Raw genomic sequence first — 18,431 nt, forward strand, 5'->3', positions numbered from 1 at the left:
CATTTCAAAAAGATATAAGTTTTTTTAACTGTAATTACAATGTAAAACAAAAAATAATACCACAGTATGAACATTTTTTTTGACGTAAATTAGTAGCTACCATACTTATGATCTATGTTGTCATAAAAAATAAAAAACATATTATTTAGGGACCAATTATTTAATGTCAGACACTTTATAACTAGAAAAACCATTTTGAATATATTTTGATCTATACCAATACTTATTTTCTTGGAAATTATTTTTTTTACTCGTAGCCTTTTCGTTTGGTAAACTAGCCTTTTTTAGGGCAATGGCTGCTAATTCTAATAGCAGATCTATGCGAATATTGCAGCTAGCAAAGCAGAATAAAGAACTGGTCAGTAAATTAAAGGAATTTAAAGAAAAAAAATGCTAAAACCCGCTTAACAAAAAATTGCGAAAAAAATGATCCAGATTTTGTGATTCCATCGTCGCCTAGTTCATCAACTTCAGAATCAGAAAATGAGGAACTTAGACGTCCTTCGATTATTATCCAACAAAACATAGTTATTTGTCCTGAAAACACTATAAATACAAATTCAAATAACAATAACCAGTATAATGTTATCGACTTGGTTACCGAAATTGTCGATAACATGATTGATGCTGCAATTGAGCAATCCGAAAATCGAAAAGCCAGTTTATATACAAAATCTGGACAGCTACGTAAACGAAGAAGATTTAGTATGGGCCATTCCACGAACATATGCCTGTTTTGGATTACTTCGACAACGAATATTTTACTGTGCAATATAAGAAGTACGAAAGTAAATGGCGCTAATAATTATTCCAATAAACAACAATGTAATTTGCAATTTACTTTCGTTCTCCTTATTTTGCACAGTAAAATATTCGTTGTCGAAGTAATCCCAAACAGGCGTATGTTCGTGGAATAGGGTATATGTCTTTACAGAGTAGAAAAAAACAAAAATTAGAAGACAAGAAAAATAAGTTTTTACTGAAAGATCCATGTGGAAGCAAGTGCAAAAAATGCTGTACTAAAAAAATTTCAGAAGCATAACGTGCAAATATACATTTAAGTTTTTGGCAATTAACGAATTTTGAGCAAAAAACTTTTGTGTTAAATATGACGGAAAAGAAAAATGCGAAAAGAAAAGTATCATTAAATTTAAGACGGTCAATGAGTTTTACCTATAGGCTCAAAGATGATAACGGTAAAATACAGGAAGTATGTAAAATATTTTTCTTGGCCACCCTTGGATATTTCGATATTTGCCAAACAATGATCGAATTATCAGAAGTACTCTTCCACTACTACATCTCAGTTAAAGTCAAAAAAATCCCAAAGAGGTACCGCTAGTTCCTCGAAAAAGATAGATCGCTCTATAATCAGAGAGCATATAGAGTCGTTCAAGCCTACAATTTCACACTACCGGAGGGAGCACGCTCAAATAGGAGATACCTTCCAAGTGATATCACCATAGTGATTATGTACAAGGACTTCAAGGAGAAACATCCAACAATTAATTTTTCCTATTATTTATATAGGGAAGTCGTCAGTAAAATGAACATTCCATTCGCTGCACTTGGACATGAAGAGTGCTTTTCTTGTGCAGCATTCAAAAACCATAAAAATAACACCAACCATGATCCCGAAAATATTGAAAATGATTGCGCCGAGTGTGATTCATGGAATAAACATATTGAAAAGGCAAACTCAGCTCGACGCCAATATCAAATTGATGCAGAAGCGGATAATCCCAACACATTGGCATGTTCAGCAGATCTTCAGAAGGTAAGAAAATATTATAATGTTTAACATATTTTTTGGGCTTATGGCCGGCTGGCGGCTACTTTAGAAGTTGCAGTAAATTCCAATTTACTGCAACTACCATCTCCGATGCTAGTTACAGGAAATTGGAATTTCTTCCTGACGCGACGTTTCGATAACATGTTTCTTAATATTAATCGTGACAGCCCTAATCACATTATATTGTTTTCTTCTCCCAAAGTAATATTTTTTTAGGTCATTATGCTGCCGCGGTGCGAAATGTTTAAGGAGGTGATTTTCGTACCTCGTATTATAGCATTCAATGAAAGTATTGTTCCAATAGGAAGAAAACACAAGCAATTCCCCACAGCAGTAGTTTGGCATGAAGCCATATCGGGACGATCCAAAGAAGACATTATTAGTGCCTTCTATGCTTTTTTTCTGGATAACAGAGACGTGGAAAATGTTATTTTGTGGTTGGACAACTATGCAGCCCAAAATAAAAACTGGGCTTTCTTTAGTTTCTGTGTGTATTTGGTAAATTCTTCTGACGTCGCTTTAAAATCTTTATCTCTAAAATTTTTTGAACCGGGACATACATTTATGTCGGCAGACTCATTTCACCACCAGGTAGAAAAGTCCCTAAAGCAAATGAAAAAGGTGTTTGATTTCGAAGATTATAAAGATGCTGTTCAAAAAGCTAACTCGTCCAAAGTGAAATTAATTGAAATGAAAATTAACAATTTTTTCAACTGGGAAGACAAAAGTTCTCAGTATAAATTAAGCAGAATAAATCCTCGGCCATATTTAAACAATATGGTGCAGGTTGATTTTGAAAGAGGAAATCAGTCATTGTCGTACAAATGCACATTTAATGAACAAGAGGCTATAGTATTGAATTTTTTAGTAGCAAAGCACCAAAAGAATGGTTTGGAAAAGCCTAAAAGCAAGATCGACTATCGCGGCATAAGTCAAAATAGGAAGGACACTCTTATAAACCGACTTCGTGGAATTATTCCCATTACCAGAATGAACTTTTGGAATGATTTGCCGGTATCCGAAAATCCTGTAACTGAAGATGAATAAATTACTAATCATAATCAAAATTTCAGTTGACATAATATTGCTCTGTATTTATTGGATATAAGTTAGAGTTTTCGTTTTAGTTACAAATACAAATTATAATAATGTTTTTTAGTTGTTTTTTAGTTATGTAAAACGTTGTTTAAGTTAAACAGTATAGTTTACTAGTAAGTTACAGCTCAGCGTCTCATGAGCATTAAATATATTTTTTTGTAAAACATTTATATGAAAAAATTGAAGTTATAATATACATTTTAACCTTTGTGTTTCTATAGAGATGGTCACTTACGATTTGTTAAACTAATCATCATTACTATTTTAGTTGCTGATTGTTAGGCAAATTTGTCGTAACTAACAAAAACATGTTTTAAACTCTTAGATTGTAAAAAAACAAGTTTGTATTTAAATTCTACGTTAAAAAATGTATACATTAAGGTTATTACAATTTAAATCATATTAGTACTTAGGATGGCAGAAAAACAAGAGGTTTTTCCTTATTTTCTCAAAATATTTAAATATGGAGATACGACTCTTATGCTTAACAGGGCAGTATAGTAGTGAACAATAAAAAGAAATTGTTATCTGAAAAAGACCTACATTTTTGTGTGGTATCTTTTTTCGTATCTCTTATCTTTTTCGAGTTACATGGAGGAAAAGGAAGATTTTTAAGAAAAATTAAAAATGCAATCTACATATAATTTGAACTTATTTTCTTCAAAAACCATTCATGTTGATCCAGCCCAACTTTTTGAACATAGAAATAACGCTATAATAAAAAGTAATGTAGAAGGAAAACGATGTATTTAAATTATGATGGATGCGGGGTAAAATATACTTCTCATTCCTTCTTAAAATATATTAGTCATTAACTTTTTTGCAGAATATTTTGCTTAGTTTGCATGTAATCGACAATTAGTATTGCTCATTTTAAATGTCTTTTCAAGCACTACAAAAGTTATTAGTATCATTATACACATAAAATCGACAGTTTGTCTGTTATTTCAAGTTGAATACACCGATTTGAGCATGCAGCAAAAAAACAAACTCTTCTTACCTACCATATCCCTCTTTGTATTTTAACTAGAAGATTTATGAAGGAACTAATCTCTTTGTTCTTTTATAAGCTACAGAAATATTTTATATAGTTTTTTTGTTAGATGCGTAGTTTTCAAGGTATTGCTGTTTGTGTTGGTATACGCGGCTTTTGCTTAAAATTAGGTTCTCTAGCCTTTTCCGTGGCTATTTTAACCAGAACATTTTTCACCCCCGAGAAGGGGTGGGAACCACCCCCAAGATAAAAGCGCACATCGGCATATGGTAGACTTTGTTTCTCAAGCTATTCCCTACTTACTGTGAAAATATCAAGTAAATCGATGTAGTAGTATGGAATTCGGAGCCAAATACCCTCATTGACTGCCCTACCAGGAGAGGACAGAATACCGAATAAACTCCTAAAGTATGGAGGACCACATCTGGCGAATCAAGTATTAAAACTAATCCAGAAAATTATGGAACAAAACAGAATACCACAAGAATGGAAATCAAGTATTCAAAAAAGGGACGAATCGGACCCGGAGAATTACAAAGGAATTAGTTTATTAAATAAAACACTAAAATTTAACAACTTTGTATACTTTTATTTTGACGTTTCGAATTCCACTTCGGACATCGTTTTTAAAATACAAATCAAGAAATTTTTGTATTTGATTTTGTTTTTGTATTTTGGGAACAATTTCTGATGTGGAAGTCAAAACGTGAAAATAAAATATTTTAAAAAGGTTCAGAAATTGATTTCTTGTGGAATAGCGAAGTTGAATATATCATGTTTGTATGTTTATATTAAGGGATTAAACGCAAAATTTCGGCTCTGACGCTTTTTAAATGCATTCATTTTTTTCGAATGCTGAGAAAGCTAATAAGTATTTTTGAAAAATTTAAACGCTGAATGAAAGACTACGTTACTACCGAAGGCCTAAAGTCGCTGAAAACTTCTATAATATTTATTTTAATAAGGTACAGGGGTGACAAAACAAGAGAAAATTTAGTGTGATTTTTAATTTCAAATATCTCATTCAAAAGAAACTTTTTGTTTATTCTAAGGTACTAATAATGAAATAATTACCGAACTCGGTAATAATGTAATCTTTAATTTTGCTTATAAATTTTTCAAAAATACTTATTAGTATTCTCATGATTCGAATAACATGAATGCATTTAAAAAACATCGGAGCAAAAATGTTGCGCCTTCCTCTTAAGCCACAATTAATTGTAATGAAAATTACATTTTATACAGACATACTGTTTACATACTGACATACCTATTTAATATTTTAAAGTTACCCCCCATCCCACCTCCAAGGGATGGGGTGGAGGATCATGTTTAGTGTTATTCGATAGTTTTTTGAAAAATATTAAACACGTATTTTCTGGATTTTAATTTGGAAGTGTATTTCTGGCTGGAGATATTAGATCGTTTCTATAATTTGCCAATGGTATCACGACAAATCGTTTTTTCCGATTATAGCGCTATCTGTTTACAATTCGAAAAAATATCTCAAAAAAGTTTGCTTAATTTTACGTAACGAATGCAAATCTGCAATAAAAACTGGGGGTTTTCATTTAAGATTTTAAAATTACCACCCACCCCACCTCCAGGGTGTGGAGTGGGGGGTCGTGTTTGCTGTCATTCGATAGATTTTTGAAAATTATTGAAAGTTCCGTTTTTCGATCCAATGTTTATTTCGCGAAATGTTCGACCGTTCCACTACTTTTGGGACACTGTATATTTTCATGCTTGTTTAGTGGTCTTGTGTTTTCTCTTACATAGAAATTGGGGTCTAGGACGTTTCATCGCCGCCAGTTCATTGCCGCCAGTTCATCGCCGCCAATTCTTCGCCGGCCGATTCATCGCCGGCCGATTCATCGCCAGTCAGTTAATCGCTAACTGATTTATTTCCAAATTTCCGACCAATTTTCGACAGTTACATTTATTATTTATTTTTAATATTAATTAGGAATTCTAGGAAATGACCTAACCTAGCCTAACCCAACCTAACACTACATAAATTTGAACATATTTTATCTACAAAGGCTAGATTTAACACTACAAATTTAGTAGATACTATTTAGTATAAAATTTAGGAGAAGTAGAAATATAACAGTAAAATATAATAATATTTTTTATCTGTTTAATTCACATAAGTTTTGAACTGAATTTAACGTCGTGTCGAGTTATCTCCCATAATACAAAATCAATTGACTAACTGGCGATGAAATGGACGGCGATGAAATGGACTGGCGATGAATCGGCGGCGTCGAAACGGCAGCGATGAACCAGCGACGATGAAACGTCCCATTCCGTAAAAATTGTGGCATTCACAGGGTATTGTAGTCCTGTCGCCAGGGGGGTACAACGGCCTCCTTAATTCAGATGGACTTACCCAAGTTTTTTTTTATGTATTTTGACCCGTAGAACACGAATTTTTTGGGTAACAGTTGATCCGGATATCGATAAGATTGTTATAAACAAAGAACTTGAGGAATTACATAACAGCGATTTTTCGCAAAACAAAACATTTTTTTGTATTAATTGGGTGATTCTCAGCAAAAAATGGTCTTAGAAGTTTTTTCGTAGGATGCACAGTTTTAGAGATAAACGCGGTTGAACTTTCAAAAAATCGAAAAAGTGCAATTTTTGAACCCGAATAACTTTTGACTAAAAAATAAAATAGCAATTCTGCTTACTGCATATGAAAGTTCAAGTCAAATTCTATGGGTTTTGATTATTTACATTGCTAAAAATTAAGTTTTTATTTGTTAAACAAAGCCATAAACACATAGTGTTTCCCGTGCCCAATGCATGCGTTTTAATGTACGCAATCTACGTAGAAATTGTCAGTATCACGCCTACTCGTTCGATTTCAAATGGGAAATGCATTGAAAACATCATTCAATCACTATGTGTTTATAGCTTTGTTTAACAATAAAAAAATTAATTTTTAGCAATGAAAGTAATCAAAACCGATAGAATTTGACTTGAACTTTCAAATGCGGTAAGCAGAATTGCTATTTTATTTTTCAATCAAAAGTTATTCGGGTTCAAAAATTGCAATTTTTCGATTTTTTGAAAGTTCAACCGCGTGTATGTCGAAAACTAGGCATCCTACGAAAAAACTTGTAAAAACATTTTTTGCTTAGAATGATCCAAAAAATACAAAACAATGTTTTGTTTTGCGAAAAATCGCTGTTATGTGATTCCTCAAGTTCTTTGTTTATAACAATCTTATCGACATCCGGATCGACTGTTACCCAAAAAATTTGTGTTTTACGGGTCAAAATACATAAAAAAACTTGGGTAAGTCCATCTGAATTAAGGAGGCCGTTGTACCCCCACTGGCGACAGGACTATTGTATGGATGGAGTTCTCTGATCTCTCTGAACTCTGAACCTTGGTTTTGGACAGAATAAATCTTAGAGTATTTGTAGTTTTGACTTTGATTTGTCCTTATTGGTTTTTTGTACAGTACTTACTACTTTTCTATTCTCCTTCTACATTTTTATTAGGTAATCTTCTAATTTTTTTAGATTCATATTTTTACTTTTTTGTGGATTTATTTCACAATAATATGTTAATATTTGTTTTATAAATCTTATATCTTAAATAGCTATGACTTTTTGACTTTATTTTAAAATCTTTTTTGCTGCTAAAATATTATGTCCTTATTTATGCATATAGGTACCTACTATTCAAAATATATCATGTATTGGCTTTTAATTTACTTGCCTAACTCATTTCCTTTATCAAGTACCTATTTTTACTGAAATATTCGCTGTTGTATGTTATGAATGACATTCGGGTGATACAATTCATTGGGGCGAGGAGGATTAACTCCCGTAAGCAGGAATCACTCCACCCCGCTTCAATGCTCCAGACCATCCACTTACCCCCCGATAGCACTCTGATGCGCTATAGAGGCTCTCAATCAGCAAAGTGCTTATCATATGGGAGTCTTGGGTACACGGACTCCCATATGAAATCCTACCCCGATCAATGCAGGCCAGCGTGAGGCGCTCTATTCCCGCTATCTCTAGTGACTTATCTTCGATCTGTTTTGCTTGCTCGGGCGCCGAGTCCCCGCTCTGGGCTCTGTCCAGTTCGGCGACTCGGCGCTCGAGGATGTGGGCCCCTCATGCCCTTTTTTGGGTTTTGTTACTAATATTTTTTTTTGTGGCTTTCGCCTATTGTTAATATTTTATTGATTTTTTTAGTGGCTGAAGCCGATTTGAAGTTTTTTGTATATTTTTTTGAGGGATGTCTGAAAATTATAAAAATCAACATTAATAAATATAATGAGATGCCAAAGGTGAGCAAGTTGTCTTCTTTTGATAGTGTATGTTATGTTGTAGTGAAATATTCGCAACAGGATATATATGTAGCTTTCTCTAGAAGTTACTTTTTTATTTCGAAAAACTAGCATTGGGTGTGCATTTACAAGAAGACCGCCTATTGCGTACAACACAGAGTTTAGCTAATGACATATTCACACGTTTATAGTCGATTTTGCATATCAAATAGTGCCGACCACCTTACAATTATTTAGATATATGGGGGCAAGTAGGAAAATAATAAATGTTGCAATTCCGTATTATTGTCCTCCAGAATGTTTTTATACATGTATTACATAATATTATTATGTATCAAAAAAAGTAAATAAAAGTAAATAAAGCAATTAAACAAGCAAATAGACCAATGGATTAAAGAAGAAAAGAAGATAATATATGGTTAGTAGGGATGGGAAAAACCTACCGGTTTAAACCTAAAACCGGTTTTTTACTTCGCAATAACCGGTTTTACCGGTTGTTTTTTTGTCCCGGTTATAACCGGTTTTTTCTTATTAAAGTAAAAACCGGTTATTAGGTTTTTACGGTGATTAGGATTAGGTTAGGTATTATTTTGGATCCCAATCATAATTATTATTCTCAAGTAATTATTCCAAACAAAACCATAATTCAAATTTTATTTTATTTTATAAAATACAGAAGCAAACTGAAAGTGCAATCTCACATCAGCCAGAAACAATTATTAAGTTTTATTATAATATTTCCTTGAAAAGGTATATGTAATCATAATATTTACATAAGAAGTGATCTGGTTGAATTAGACGCAAACATCATCTATTTTTCACACTTGTAACTCTTGACATTGAAGGTGGGTGAATGACTTTTTTTGATTACCAAAAATAATGCTCTGACTATGAATATCGAATTACTGATTACGAATACTAATCTCCAAGAATTTCCCTACGTTTTCAAAACGATACACTCATACAGGAAGTATTAAATGAGTTAAAATGTAGCTATTCTACAAATATACAAACGTGTTAAAAGTAATACACGTTCTTTCGATAGTACTAATTTTGATCATATTGATATCGAATCGAATGGAGTATCGCAAACTAAAGTGTATTGTAAATGTAACTTTGTAACCTATTGGATTAAAAAAACCGAAAACCGGTTTTTCCAAAAACCGGTTTTTTTGGCCGGTTATAACCGCCAGGTTAAACCGTAAGCAAAAAAAACCGGTATAACCGAAAACCGGTGTTTTGTCAAAAACCGCCATCCCTAATGGTTAGGGGATACGTCTAATGACGTAGAAAACCTCCAGACTCAACATAAAGAGACTACATAATTGAAGAAGTGTCAGGCCAGTGAAAACCCAAATCATCATCAAGGCTTTTTATTCCGGGTGGAATGTCTGCCGCTCTTACTTAGAGCTGTCCGATTCGCTTACTGGAAAGTATGATTAGTTGGCTTTCGTTACAATTTTCTTTCACCCAGTTCCATATGTGCATAGTTTCCTCCAGTTTCGCACTTTCAGGATTTTGATATCGCTCATGACCTGGTCCTCCCATCCTCGTAAGCTTTTCCCTTTGTCTTTCAGTTTCTGATTTCCATCTGGTGATCTTCTTACTCAGTAGGTCGTTTTTCCTTTCTCTATATGTCCCAGCTATCTCAGTCTCTGCACTTTAATAACTCTAACTATATCTCCTTCTTTCATTAACTCTATTAGTTCATGGTTCATTCTTCTCCTCGTTTCTCCGTTTGCCATTCTTATTGGACCCTTAATCAGTCAGATGATCTTTCTTTCGAATATTATTAATCTTTCTTCATCTTTTTTTCTGAGGCACATTGTCTCAGCTGCATATGTGTAACTACTTGTCTGATTACAACTCTGTATATTTTGTTTCGTATTTCTGGATAAGTTCTTGTCTTTCATTTATCTCCAGTATGTTTTGTGTCCTGTTAATATTCACTCCCTTACTTCTTCACTTCTCTTATTTTTTCCATTCACAATTTCTCCCAAATATTTGGGAACTGTTGAACTCTTTCAGAAGTGTAGTTTTCTATATTGACTCTCGCCTTGTTATCTTCTCTTCTAGAGCAGAGTAGATAGTTATTATTTTGTTTTACTTTCGTTAATGTGTAGACCTTTTTTCCGTACTTCCTTTGCCAGGATTGTTACTGCTTCTTTTAATCTTTCCTTGCCTCTTCCCATAAGAACTATATTATCTGCATAAGCCACTGTTTGTGTTGAGACGTGGGCTACAGTTCCTTTAATTCCGCTGGCCTTAATGTTTCCTTCTACTGCTATGTTGAATAGTCCCAAATATTGGTCAATGAAAACTAGTGAAAATATTGAAATAGAAATAGAAGCTGATAAACAAAAACAAATTTGAGAAAAAAACAATGAAATTATTTGGACATGATAGACCAGAACAAATTTCCAAAGATGATATTCGCCGTGTGCAAGTACTTGGAGGGGATACGAGAAATGATGGTGCGCGAATAGCGGAGAAATCTTGCAACTTTCTTAAATAATTCATTGTCAATTGAAATTGTCAAATTGTCGTATATTTCATATCTACTGTCAATGAAGAAGAAAAATTATATATTGCTCCACAATATTGATATGATCTGCAATTATTATATAAAAGTAAATTTAATAATTGTATTTTGCTTCAAGTAGTACATCATCATAATCATTCTCTTTGCCTTATCCCTATGCGGGGTCGGCTTCCCTAATTGCATTTCTTCACACAATTCTATCTTGAGTCATATCAATGTTAATCCCCTTTACCAACATGTCTTGCCTTATCGTCTCCCCCCTGGTCTTCTTTGGTCTTCCTCTCCTACTCCTTCCAGGAATCTGTATTTCAGCTATTCTTCATATTGGGTGATTAACGTCTCGACGTTGAACATGACCAAACCATCTAAACCTATGCTCTCTCACTTTGGCATCAATTGGTGCCACACCTAGACTTCCCCTAATATACTCATTTCTAATTTTATCCTTCTTTGTCACTCCACTCATCCATCTAAGCATTCTCTTGTCCGCCACATGCATTCGTTGTTCCTCTTTCTTTTTCACTGCTTAACATTCAGTTCCGTACATCATAGCCGGTCTTATGGCTGTTTTATAGAATTTACCCTTCAGCTTCATTGGAATTTTTCTGTCACACAACACACCACTCGCTTTTTTCCACTTCATCCATCCAGCCCTAATTCTACTGAATGCATCTTCATCTATTTCTTCATTACTCTTTAATACCGATCCTAGGTACTTAAAACTATTGCTTTTCACAATCATTTCACCACAGAAAGATACCATTTTATTTGTAGTAACTCCATCTTTAAATGAAAATTCCAAATAGTCTGTCTTTGTCCTACTAAGTTTTAAACCTTTTTCCTCCAGAGCCTGTCGCCACTGTTCCAGTTTTTGTTCTAAGTCTCTTTCACTATTTCCTATTAACATTACATCATCAGCATACATTAGGCACCATGGAATGCTGCCCTCAGTGCCGGTTTAACCTAACTTCGGGCCCTGGGCGCTGATAATTTAGGGGCCCCCTTAATGGCTACTTGTTGTCAGATTTTTTTACAAGAAGATACATTCATGTATTTATACCCGTAAAATACATACACAATTTTTAGCAAACAAGAAGAATAGCAAACGTAAAAAATATTTCAAAAAATACATTTAAAAATGTATAAAAAAAAACAGAAAGTTACACAAAACAACACATGACAAACAAAAAATATATTCTAAAAAATACATGACAAAAATTAGATCACTTTTTTGCTTGACTAGGCATTAGCAAGCTGTCAGATAATACTATCACAATTCAGTTGCTCCAGCGGTGGGATCACGATCGGTAGAATGGTAGAATGCTGACGTCACGTTGCCTAGCAACCGTCGATTATCGCCTGCAAGCGTAAATTTGGTATCACGATGAATAGAATGGTCGTTTCCAGTCGAATTTTATCCCCACCCTTGTAGAATAAAAATCCTCCTCAAACTACCACTTCTTAGCTGTAGAAAGGACGGTTAATCTCTTTCTTTCTCATGTTAATAAACAAAAACAGAACCAATATGGCAATATGACAGATATTTATTTTTCCCGCTTCCGTATTTTTTGTCTTGTTTATTGTTATTGTTTATGTTCACTAATATGTTTTACATAATATTTCAATCAACGGTTTTCCTCATAGACATGTAAAGAAAGTTTCTCGTGGTTTTTCATAGTGACTGTTTTTTCAAAAATACAATTAGTTTTTATTTTGAGATAACTAATAGCAGGATAACGAAGCAACAAACCTAAATAACATGTTTGGCTTTCCTTTATTTGGAGACATCAACTTTATTTCTTCGTGATACTGGTACCTTAAACCTCTACAGAATAGAATTTTGTCTCAAAATAGATTGGTGAATGTATCTACTTACACTGTATGTTTCTTAGATGAATAAAACTTTTTTCTACATAATTGTAGGTACATTTTGATTTTATATACTGTTTAACAACCCATACTTATAGTAAATATATAAACCTACCACTAATAACCCTAGTGGTTGATGCAGATAAAAAAAAGTTTGACCTTCACTGTGATTGTTTTTAATAAGTTATTTAAATTATTTGTAGTTTTTTTATAAAAATTTGTTTGAATTTAATCTTTTGATTAAAATTTAAAATGCTTATTCTTTTGCACATTATTTGTATTCTGAAAGCTTACCTATATAAAGATGTTTAATGCCTGGTTGCACCAACAGATCTTAAACTTTAGACGTGCCTTAAGCTCAGATTGCGAAATATATGTATGTGTGGCATCATTGAGTCTTAGATCAGTTTTCAGCTTGGCACAATGGATTATTTAATTAATTTATTTATTTAGATAAGAATCGAAAATTATGGTGCAATGTGAGTGAAACTTAAAGCGGCCATATCTATGAGCTGAGCTGAGTTTAAGATTTGTTGGTGCTACCAGGCATAAGTTTAGTTAATAAAAATATATGATTTACTATTTTATTGGGAAAAAGCCACAATTTAAGTGAAAAATTAAATTTATTGACGTTTTAACTTCCACTTCCGAAGCAGTTATCGAAATATAAAATATAAATTAATATAAGTAATCAATTTTTATTCAACTTATTAATGAGTACTAAAATATTAATTAAGATTTTATATTTCAATAACGATTTCCGACTTGGAAGTTGAAACGTTAATAAATTTTATTTTTAACTAAATCGTGGATTATTTCACAATAAAATAGTATATTGCATACGATATCACAAAGAAGCAGCTTCAGAACAATATAAAAATATATGTAAATTAACTACAGAGGACAGTCTGACTTTTACAAAATTAACCTTAATTTTTGTGAAATATTTTTTCTCAAAAAATGCATTGTTTCTGCAGAAAAACCTCAGAATCCTCTTACTATTATCATTATAATTTTCAGGTTGAAATAAAAATCAATAATGGGTAAAACATAAACTTTATTTAAACTGAAGAAAACATAAAAACAAATATAATCCATGAACATTATAAAAATAACATAAAGACAAATCTTCATAACAAAGTTGTAGTACTTCTCTGTTACATCCAAAACATTTTCTTTCATAGGACTGAAAAAGCACACAGTATTGTCTTAACATTGTTTCATACCAAGACTAAAATAAGAACAAAGAATAAATCACAAATAAACCACAAATTTATGTAAATTGAAAAATAATGCAATTTTACTCTCTATGGCCAGTTTCACCAACAACAAATAAATCAGTGAATAGTTTGATAATTTAAAATTAAATTGACAAATTTTCTTTATATAGATATTTAAAGTGAGATTAACTCGTCAATTCATTTGAAGAGTAACTATTTATTTGATAAATAAATAAAATAAGTACTATTTGACGTTAGAGAAACATAGTTGTGTCAGTTTTATCAGTTGAATAATTTTATTCATCGAATAAACTACTATTCATCTTTGGTGAAACTGGCCATTAGTCAATGAAGCTTTACAATTATTATTTCTAGTGCAAAAATAAGTAATAATATTAAACTACTTATAAAAATTATTATGAAACTTTAAATAAACATTTCTTTAAGATATTTGATCAATGCATCCATAAAACAAAAGTTTTATGTTCAAAATACTTCATAATAAGATATAAAGCTTCACCGTCCAGCAAAGATAACTAAGAAGTGAAAGTAATCTTTGCCAGAATAGAAATGGAAAATGCTTTGATCTCTATTTTAAACGATCTGCTGCAAAAAAGTTTTACATTTGAGTTTCTCCACATCATGTGTTGCACCTCCCCATCTAGCATCGATGTTTAAAATTTTTAAGTCTGGATCACACGCCTAAAAGATTGTAATTTTTTACTTATTCTTTATTTTGTTAGTCAAAGTTTTTTCAACACAAATATCAACAAATACTACAAATTTTTATGATATTTGCAATATAATATATTATGTGATAATACATTATTTTTATAAATTGATTATTGGCAGCATATAGTACATAATATAATATTACAAGTAAGTAGTGTTATATAACGAGTGTTACAATTTCTACATTTTTAGAAAGATAACTTTTCTATTAAGATAGTTATGTTCCCGTTCCGTTGGAGCAATTATAGCAACATGTGTGCAAACTATGGCCCCTACACAGCCAGGAAAGTTAAACTTCTGCATAAATTTTCTTTTAAAATTCTCTTTTTGAACGAATGTAGTAGGAAAGATAATCGACTCTTCACTTAGATGTTCAAGTGTTAAATTTGTTACATCATTTAAACGGATGCTAACAGTATTTTAGGCAATTGATATAGTAGTTATATATAGGCATAAAGTGAAACGTATGCTGATGTGCTTAGTATATTAGTATACAAAATGTATATACACATCAACGTTCATTTCACTTTATGTTTTGACTTAATTTGTTTGAAAATGAACTGATAGCTCTGACCGACTACTCTTTGATAGGAACTTATTGCATAAAAATAAGTGAGGTAAAAATTTACAGTGAAGGCTCAACACTGCTTGGATGAACGGATTATCACATATTATGAGGTATAAGCCTCTCAAAAAAATAGTTCACCATGTCTGTTGTTAATATAAATAAATCTACAAACTCCTAAAGTAAATGCATCACTTTCCCTTCTCTTTATTCTCCTCTATATTATACCTATTTATTTCGTTTCTTAATTGCTCATTTCTTTGTATATGAGCAGGAAGCATCTAAACGTCAAACTATATCAGTATTTAATATAAACATCAAAATATATTAATAATAATTAATAATTAAATAGTTCACTATGTCTGTTGTTGATATAAATAGATCTACAAACTCCTAAAGTAACTGCATCACTTTCCCTTCTCATTATTCTCCTCTATATTATACCTATTTATTTCATTTCTTAATTGCTCATTTCTTTGTATATGACCAAGTATCCGAGCAGGAAGCATCTGAACGTCGAACTATATCGGTATTTAATATAAACATCAAAATATATTAATAATAATTAATAAGTGATATGAACCTACAACTTATTGTGTTATTTTTCCTTTACAGTAACAGGAATTAAAAAAATACCTACATAAAAATACCTTAATATAACAATGTTCCCTAGTCACAGGTAAAATTCAAAAATTTAGTGATTTCTAATAAAATAGTTCCAAACAACCCAAGACAAAAATATACAAATTGAAAATAATCACAAATAATAATCTTTCTTTAGGTCTAGGTTAGCTTTTTGAATACAACCACCACAAAATAAAGACAACCACACGTCAAACAGCAATATTTTTAAGAAGAAGAAGCGATATTTTTAACACGCCTAGTAGAATAATGACAATCGATGAAAAGCCCTATTGCCGAGCACCGATTCTACTTTCCCAAGCGTGTTAACGTGATACCAAAATTGTCGATTGTAGAATTATTTTTGTGACGTCAGCATTCTACCATTCTACTGATCGTGATCCCACCACAGGTCTTCATTTTCTATAATACAATAGTGATATGCGTCTAGATTTTCTGGACCCAAATTTGGCGTTAAATATATTTTTATTCTTTTTAAAACCAAAAAAGATCGCTGGCCTGATGCATTAGAAATTGATATCGTGAAATAATCTTGCAGTAAAGGTAAAATATGGGGAAATGTTGCCTTTACAATCTTTACATCCTGATGACACCAAATTTGATAAATGTTTATTTAACTTTTGGCATAATTTTATAGAATGGGTAATTTCATTATGCAAGTTCTCTTTGGTTTCATCAATATATTTTTTATATTTCACATAATAAAGTATTAAATGACGTCTTGACTGCTTCTTTATCTAGCGTAAAAAAATCATTTAACAGCTGATGTAACATCTTTGTAGCATATATTATCGTATTTGCAAAAAAAATAGTGTTGGCTTCTATTTAGTTCAATTTCGCTTGACATATTTCTTACGTCTCCAACAAATCTCAAAATAGATGTCATTTTTTCTACTCCAAGTGACACGTTTAAATCCACAGTCTCTCCACGTTCACGTATTGCTTTTGCATTAACTCGTTCCAAAGTTTTTGTCCAAATCAGTGTCAATAGAGCTGTCTCAAAGATTTTATTCTGTAGTGTCTTGGCTTCATTTTTGATTGCTAATTTTTCGTCTCTGTTATTGCTTAACTGGAAAAAGTAGGTTTGATGGATCCCTAGTTTTTAACCAAAGCATTTACAGTGTCAAAAGTTTCCACAAGCTTTGATTTTAGTACTTCCAAGAATTCATTGCAAATTTGGTGAGACAGATAGCTAACTGAACCTTTTCATTTATTTGCATTCTGTTGTAAATGCTCAGCTAAGGAGTAGTCAAATCTAGCCTAGTATACAAGACAACTTAAGTAATATCCTTTATGGTGACTCGTTAAATCCTCATTTCATCAACCTAAAGCTAGTCCTTGAGAAGCAAGTCATTTAGTAGTGACAACAACTCTTCTTAAGACCATCCAATAGTCAGCTTAGCATTTTACTTGCTCTTTCAAGGCAGCGTCTATAACTCTAATCAATGATGATCTTCATAAGGAAAAATTTCCTGTATCTGGCTGTATACAATTAATTACAAAAATTGAAGAAAAAGATCTGTGTAAGAGGTATATTTATTTCTAATAAATATACCTCTATTATTTATACCTCTATTAATATAACTCTATTTTTTATAATAAATATACCTCTTACACAGAAGATCTTTTTCTTCAATTTTTTTAATGATGATCTTGTTATTAATGTAACCATAGAGTTCAGATGAAATTTACTTTCTTCGTGAGATTTAAGCAAAATATTCAAATGTTTCCAGTGGGTCCATCCAAACTCAGTTAAACTATTTTTTCAAATGGAAATAATTTGCAAGGGTAACAATAAACAGCTTTAACACTTGCGTCGTATATTAGCCAATCTCTCTTTTCTTTGCCTCCATTGGGTTTTCCTCTATAAAAGTTGCTTTTATTTAATCTTCTATAATAAGCTTTTTCTCCATCTTCAAACATTTTTTTACAATGTTCTAAGGAATCACTTTTTTATTTAAAAGTTCACAGTTTTTATAAAGTCATCAGTCTTAAAATCAGACCATTTTGAAATCGCAGGTATTTCGTCGTTTTTTTTCTATTTTGGAAAATACGTAGATTATTTAGAGGACTTTACTTTTTTATTAGTAAGAGGAACGGGTCTTTACAAGCCCCTCCGGGGCCCGGGACCCTGGGCGCTCGTACCAAGCGCCCAGTGCATAAAACGGCACTGGCTACCCTGTAGTTTCGCTGTTATCTGGTCCAAAACTAATGAGAATAAATAAGGACTAAGCACCGAGCCTTGGTGCAATCCTACTTTCACCTGAAATTTATCAGTCTCTCCCACACCTGTCCTAACACTAGTCGTTACTTCCTCATACATATCTCTCACAATCTTTACATATTCGCCTTTCTTATTGAGTGCCCACCACAGAATCTCTCGAGAAACTCTATCATATACTTTTTCAAGATCAATAAATACCATATAAGCGTTGGTCTCCTTTTTCCTGTATTTTTCCATCAGTTGCCTTACAATGAAAATTGCATCTCTTGTTGATCTGCCCTGCATAAAGCCAAATTGATTATCGGATATTTCGGTTTCTTCAAGTATCCGTCTATCAATTACTCTCTCCCATATTTTCATGGTGTGGCTAAGTAGTATTATAGCCCTGTAGTTTGTACATTGTTGTATGTCTCCCTTGTTTTTTTGACAGGTACTAAT

General features: G+C 32.3%; 1 protein-coding gene and 1 long non-coding RNA gene across 2 annotated transcripts; one reads left to right on the forward strand and one right to left on the reverse strand.

Annotated features, from left to right (window-relative positions):
* The first annotated feature begins 2,024 nt into the window (after positions 1-2,024).
* Positions 2,025-2,839, forward strand: LOC126882547 (uncharacterized). Its single transcript, XM_050647515.1, has one exon. The coding sequence runs from the start codon at positions 2,033-2,035 to the stop codon at positions 2,837-2,839; it is 807 nt and encodes a 268-aa protein (XP_050503472.1). The 5' UTR covers positions 2,025-2,032.
* A 10,811-nt stretch (positions 2,840-13,650) lies between these two features.
* Positions 13,651-15,928, reverse strand: LOC126881252 (uncharacterized). The gene is made up of 2 exons (XR_007696768.1): positions 15,778-15,928; positions 13,651-13,841 (listed from the first exon to the last, which is right to left on the reverse strand). It is a non-coding gene; the product is annotated as an uncharacterized LOC126881252 (long non-coding RNA).
* Positions 15,929-18,431: the final 2,503 nt, after the last annotated feature.

The sequence above is a fragment of the Diabrotica virgifera genome, chromosome 3 (assembly GCF_917563875.1).
Source record: "Diabrotica virgifera virgifera chromosome 3, PGI_DIABVI_V3a".
In the NCBI taxonomy this organism is placed as follows: Eukaryota; Metazoa; Arthropoda; class Insecta; order Coleoptera; family Chrysomelidae; genus Diabrotica; species Diabrotica virgifera.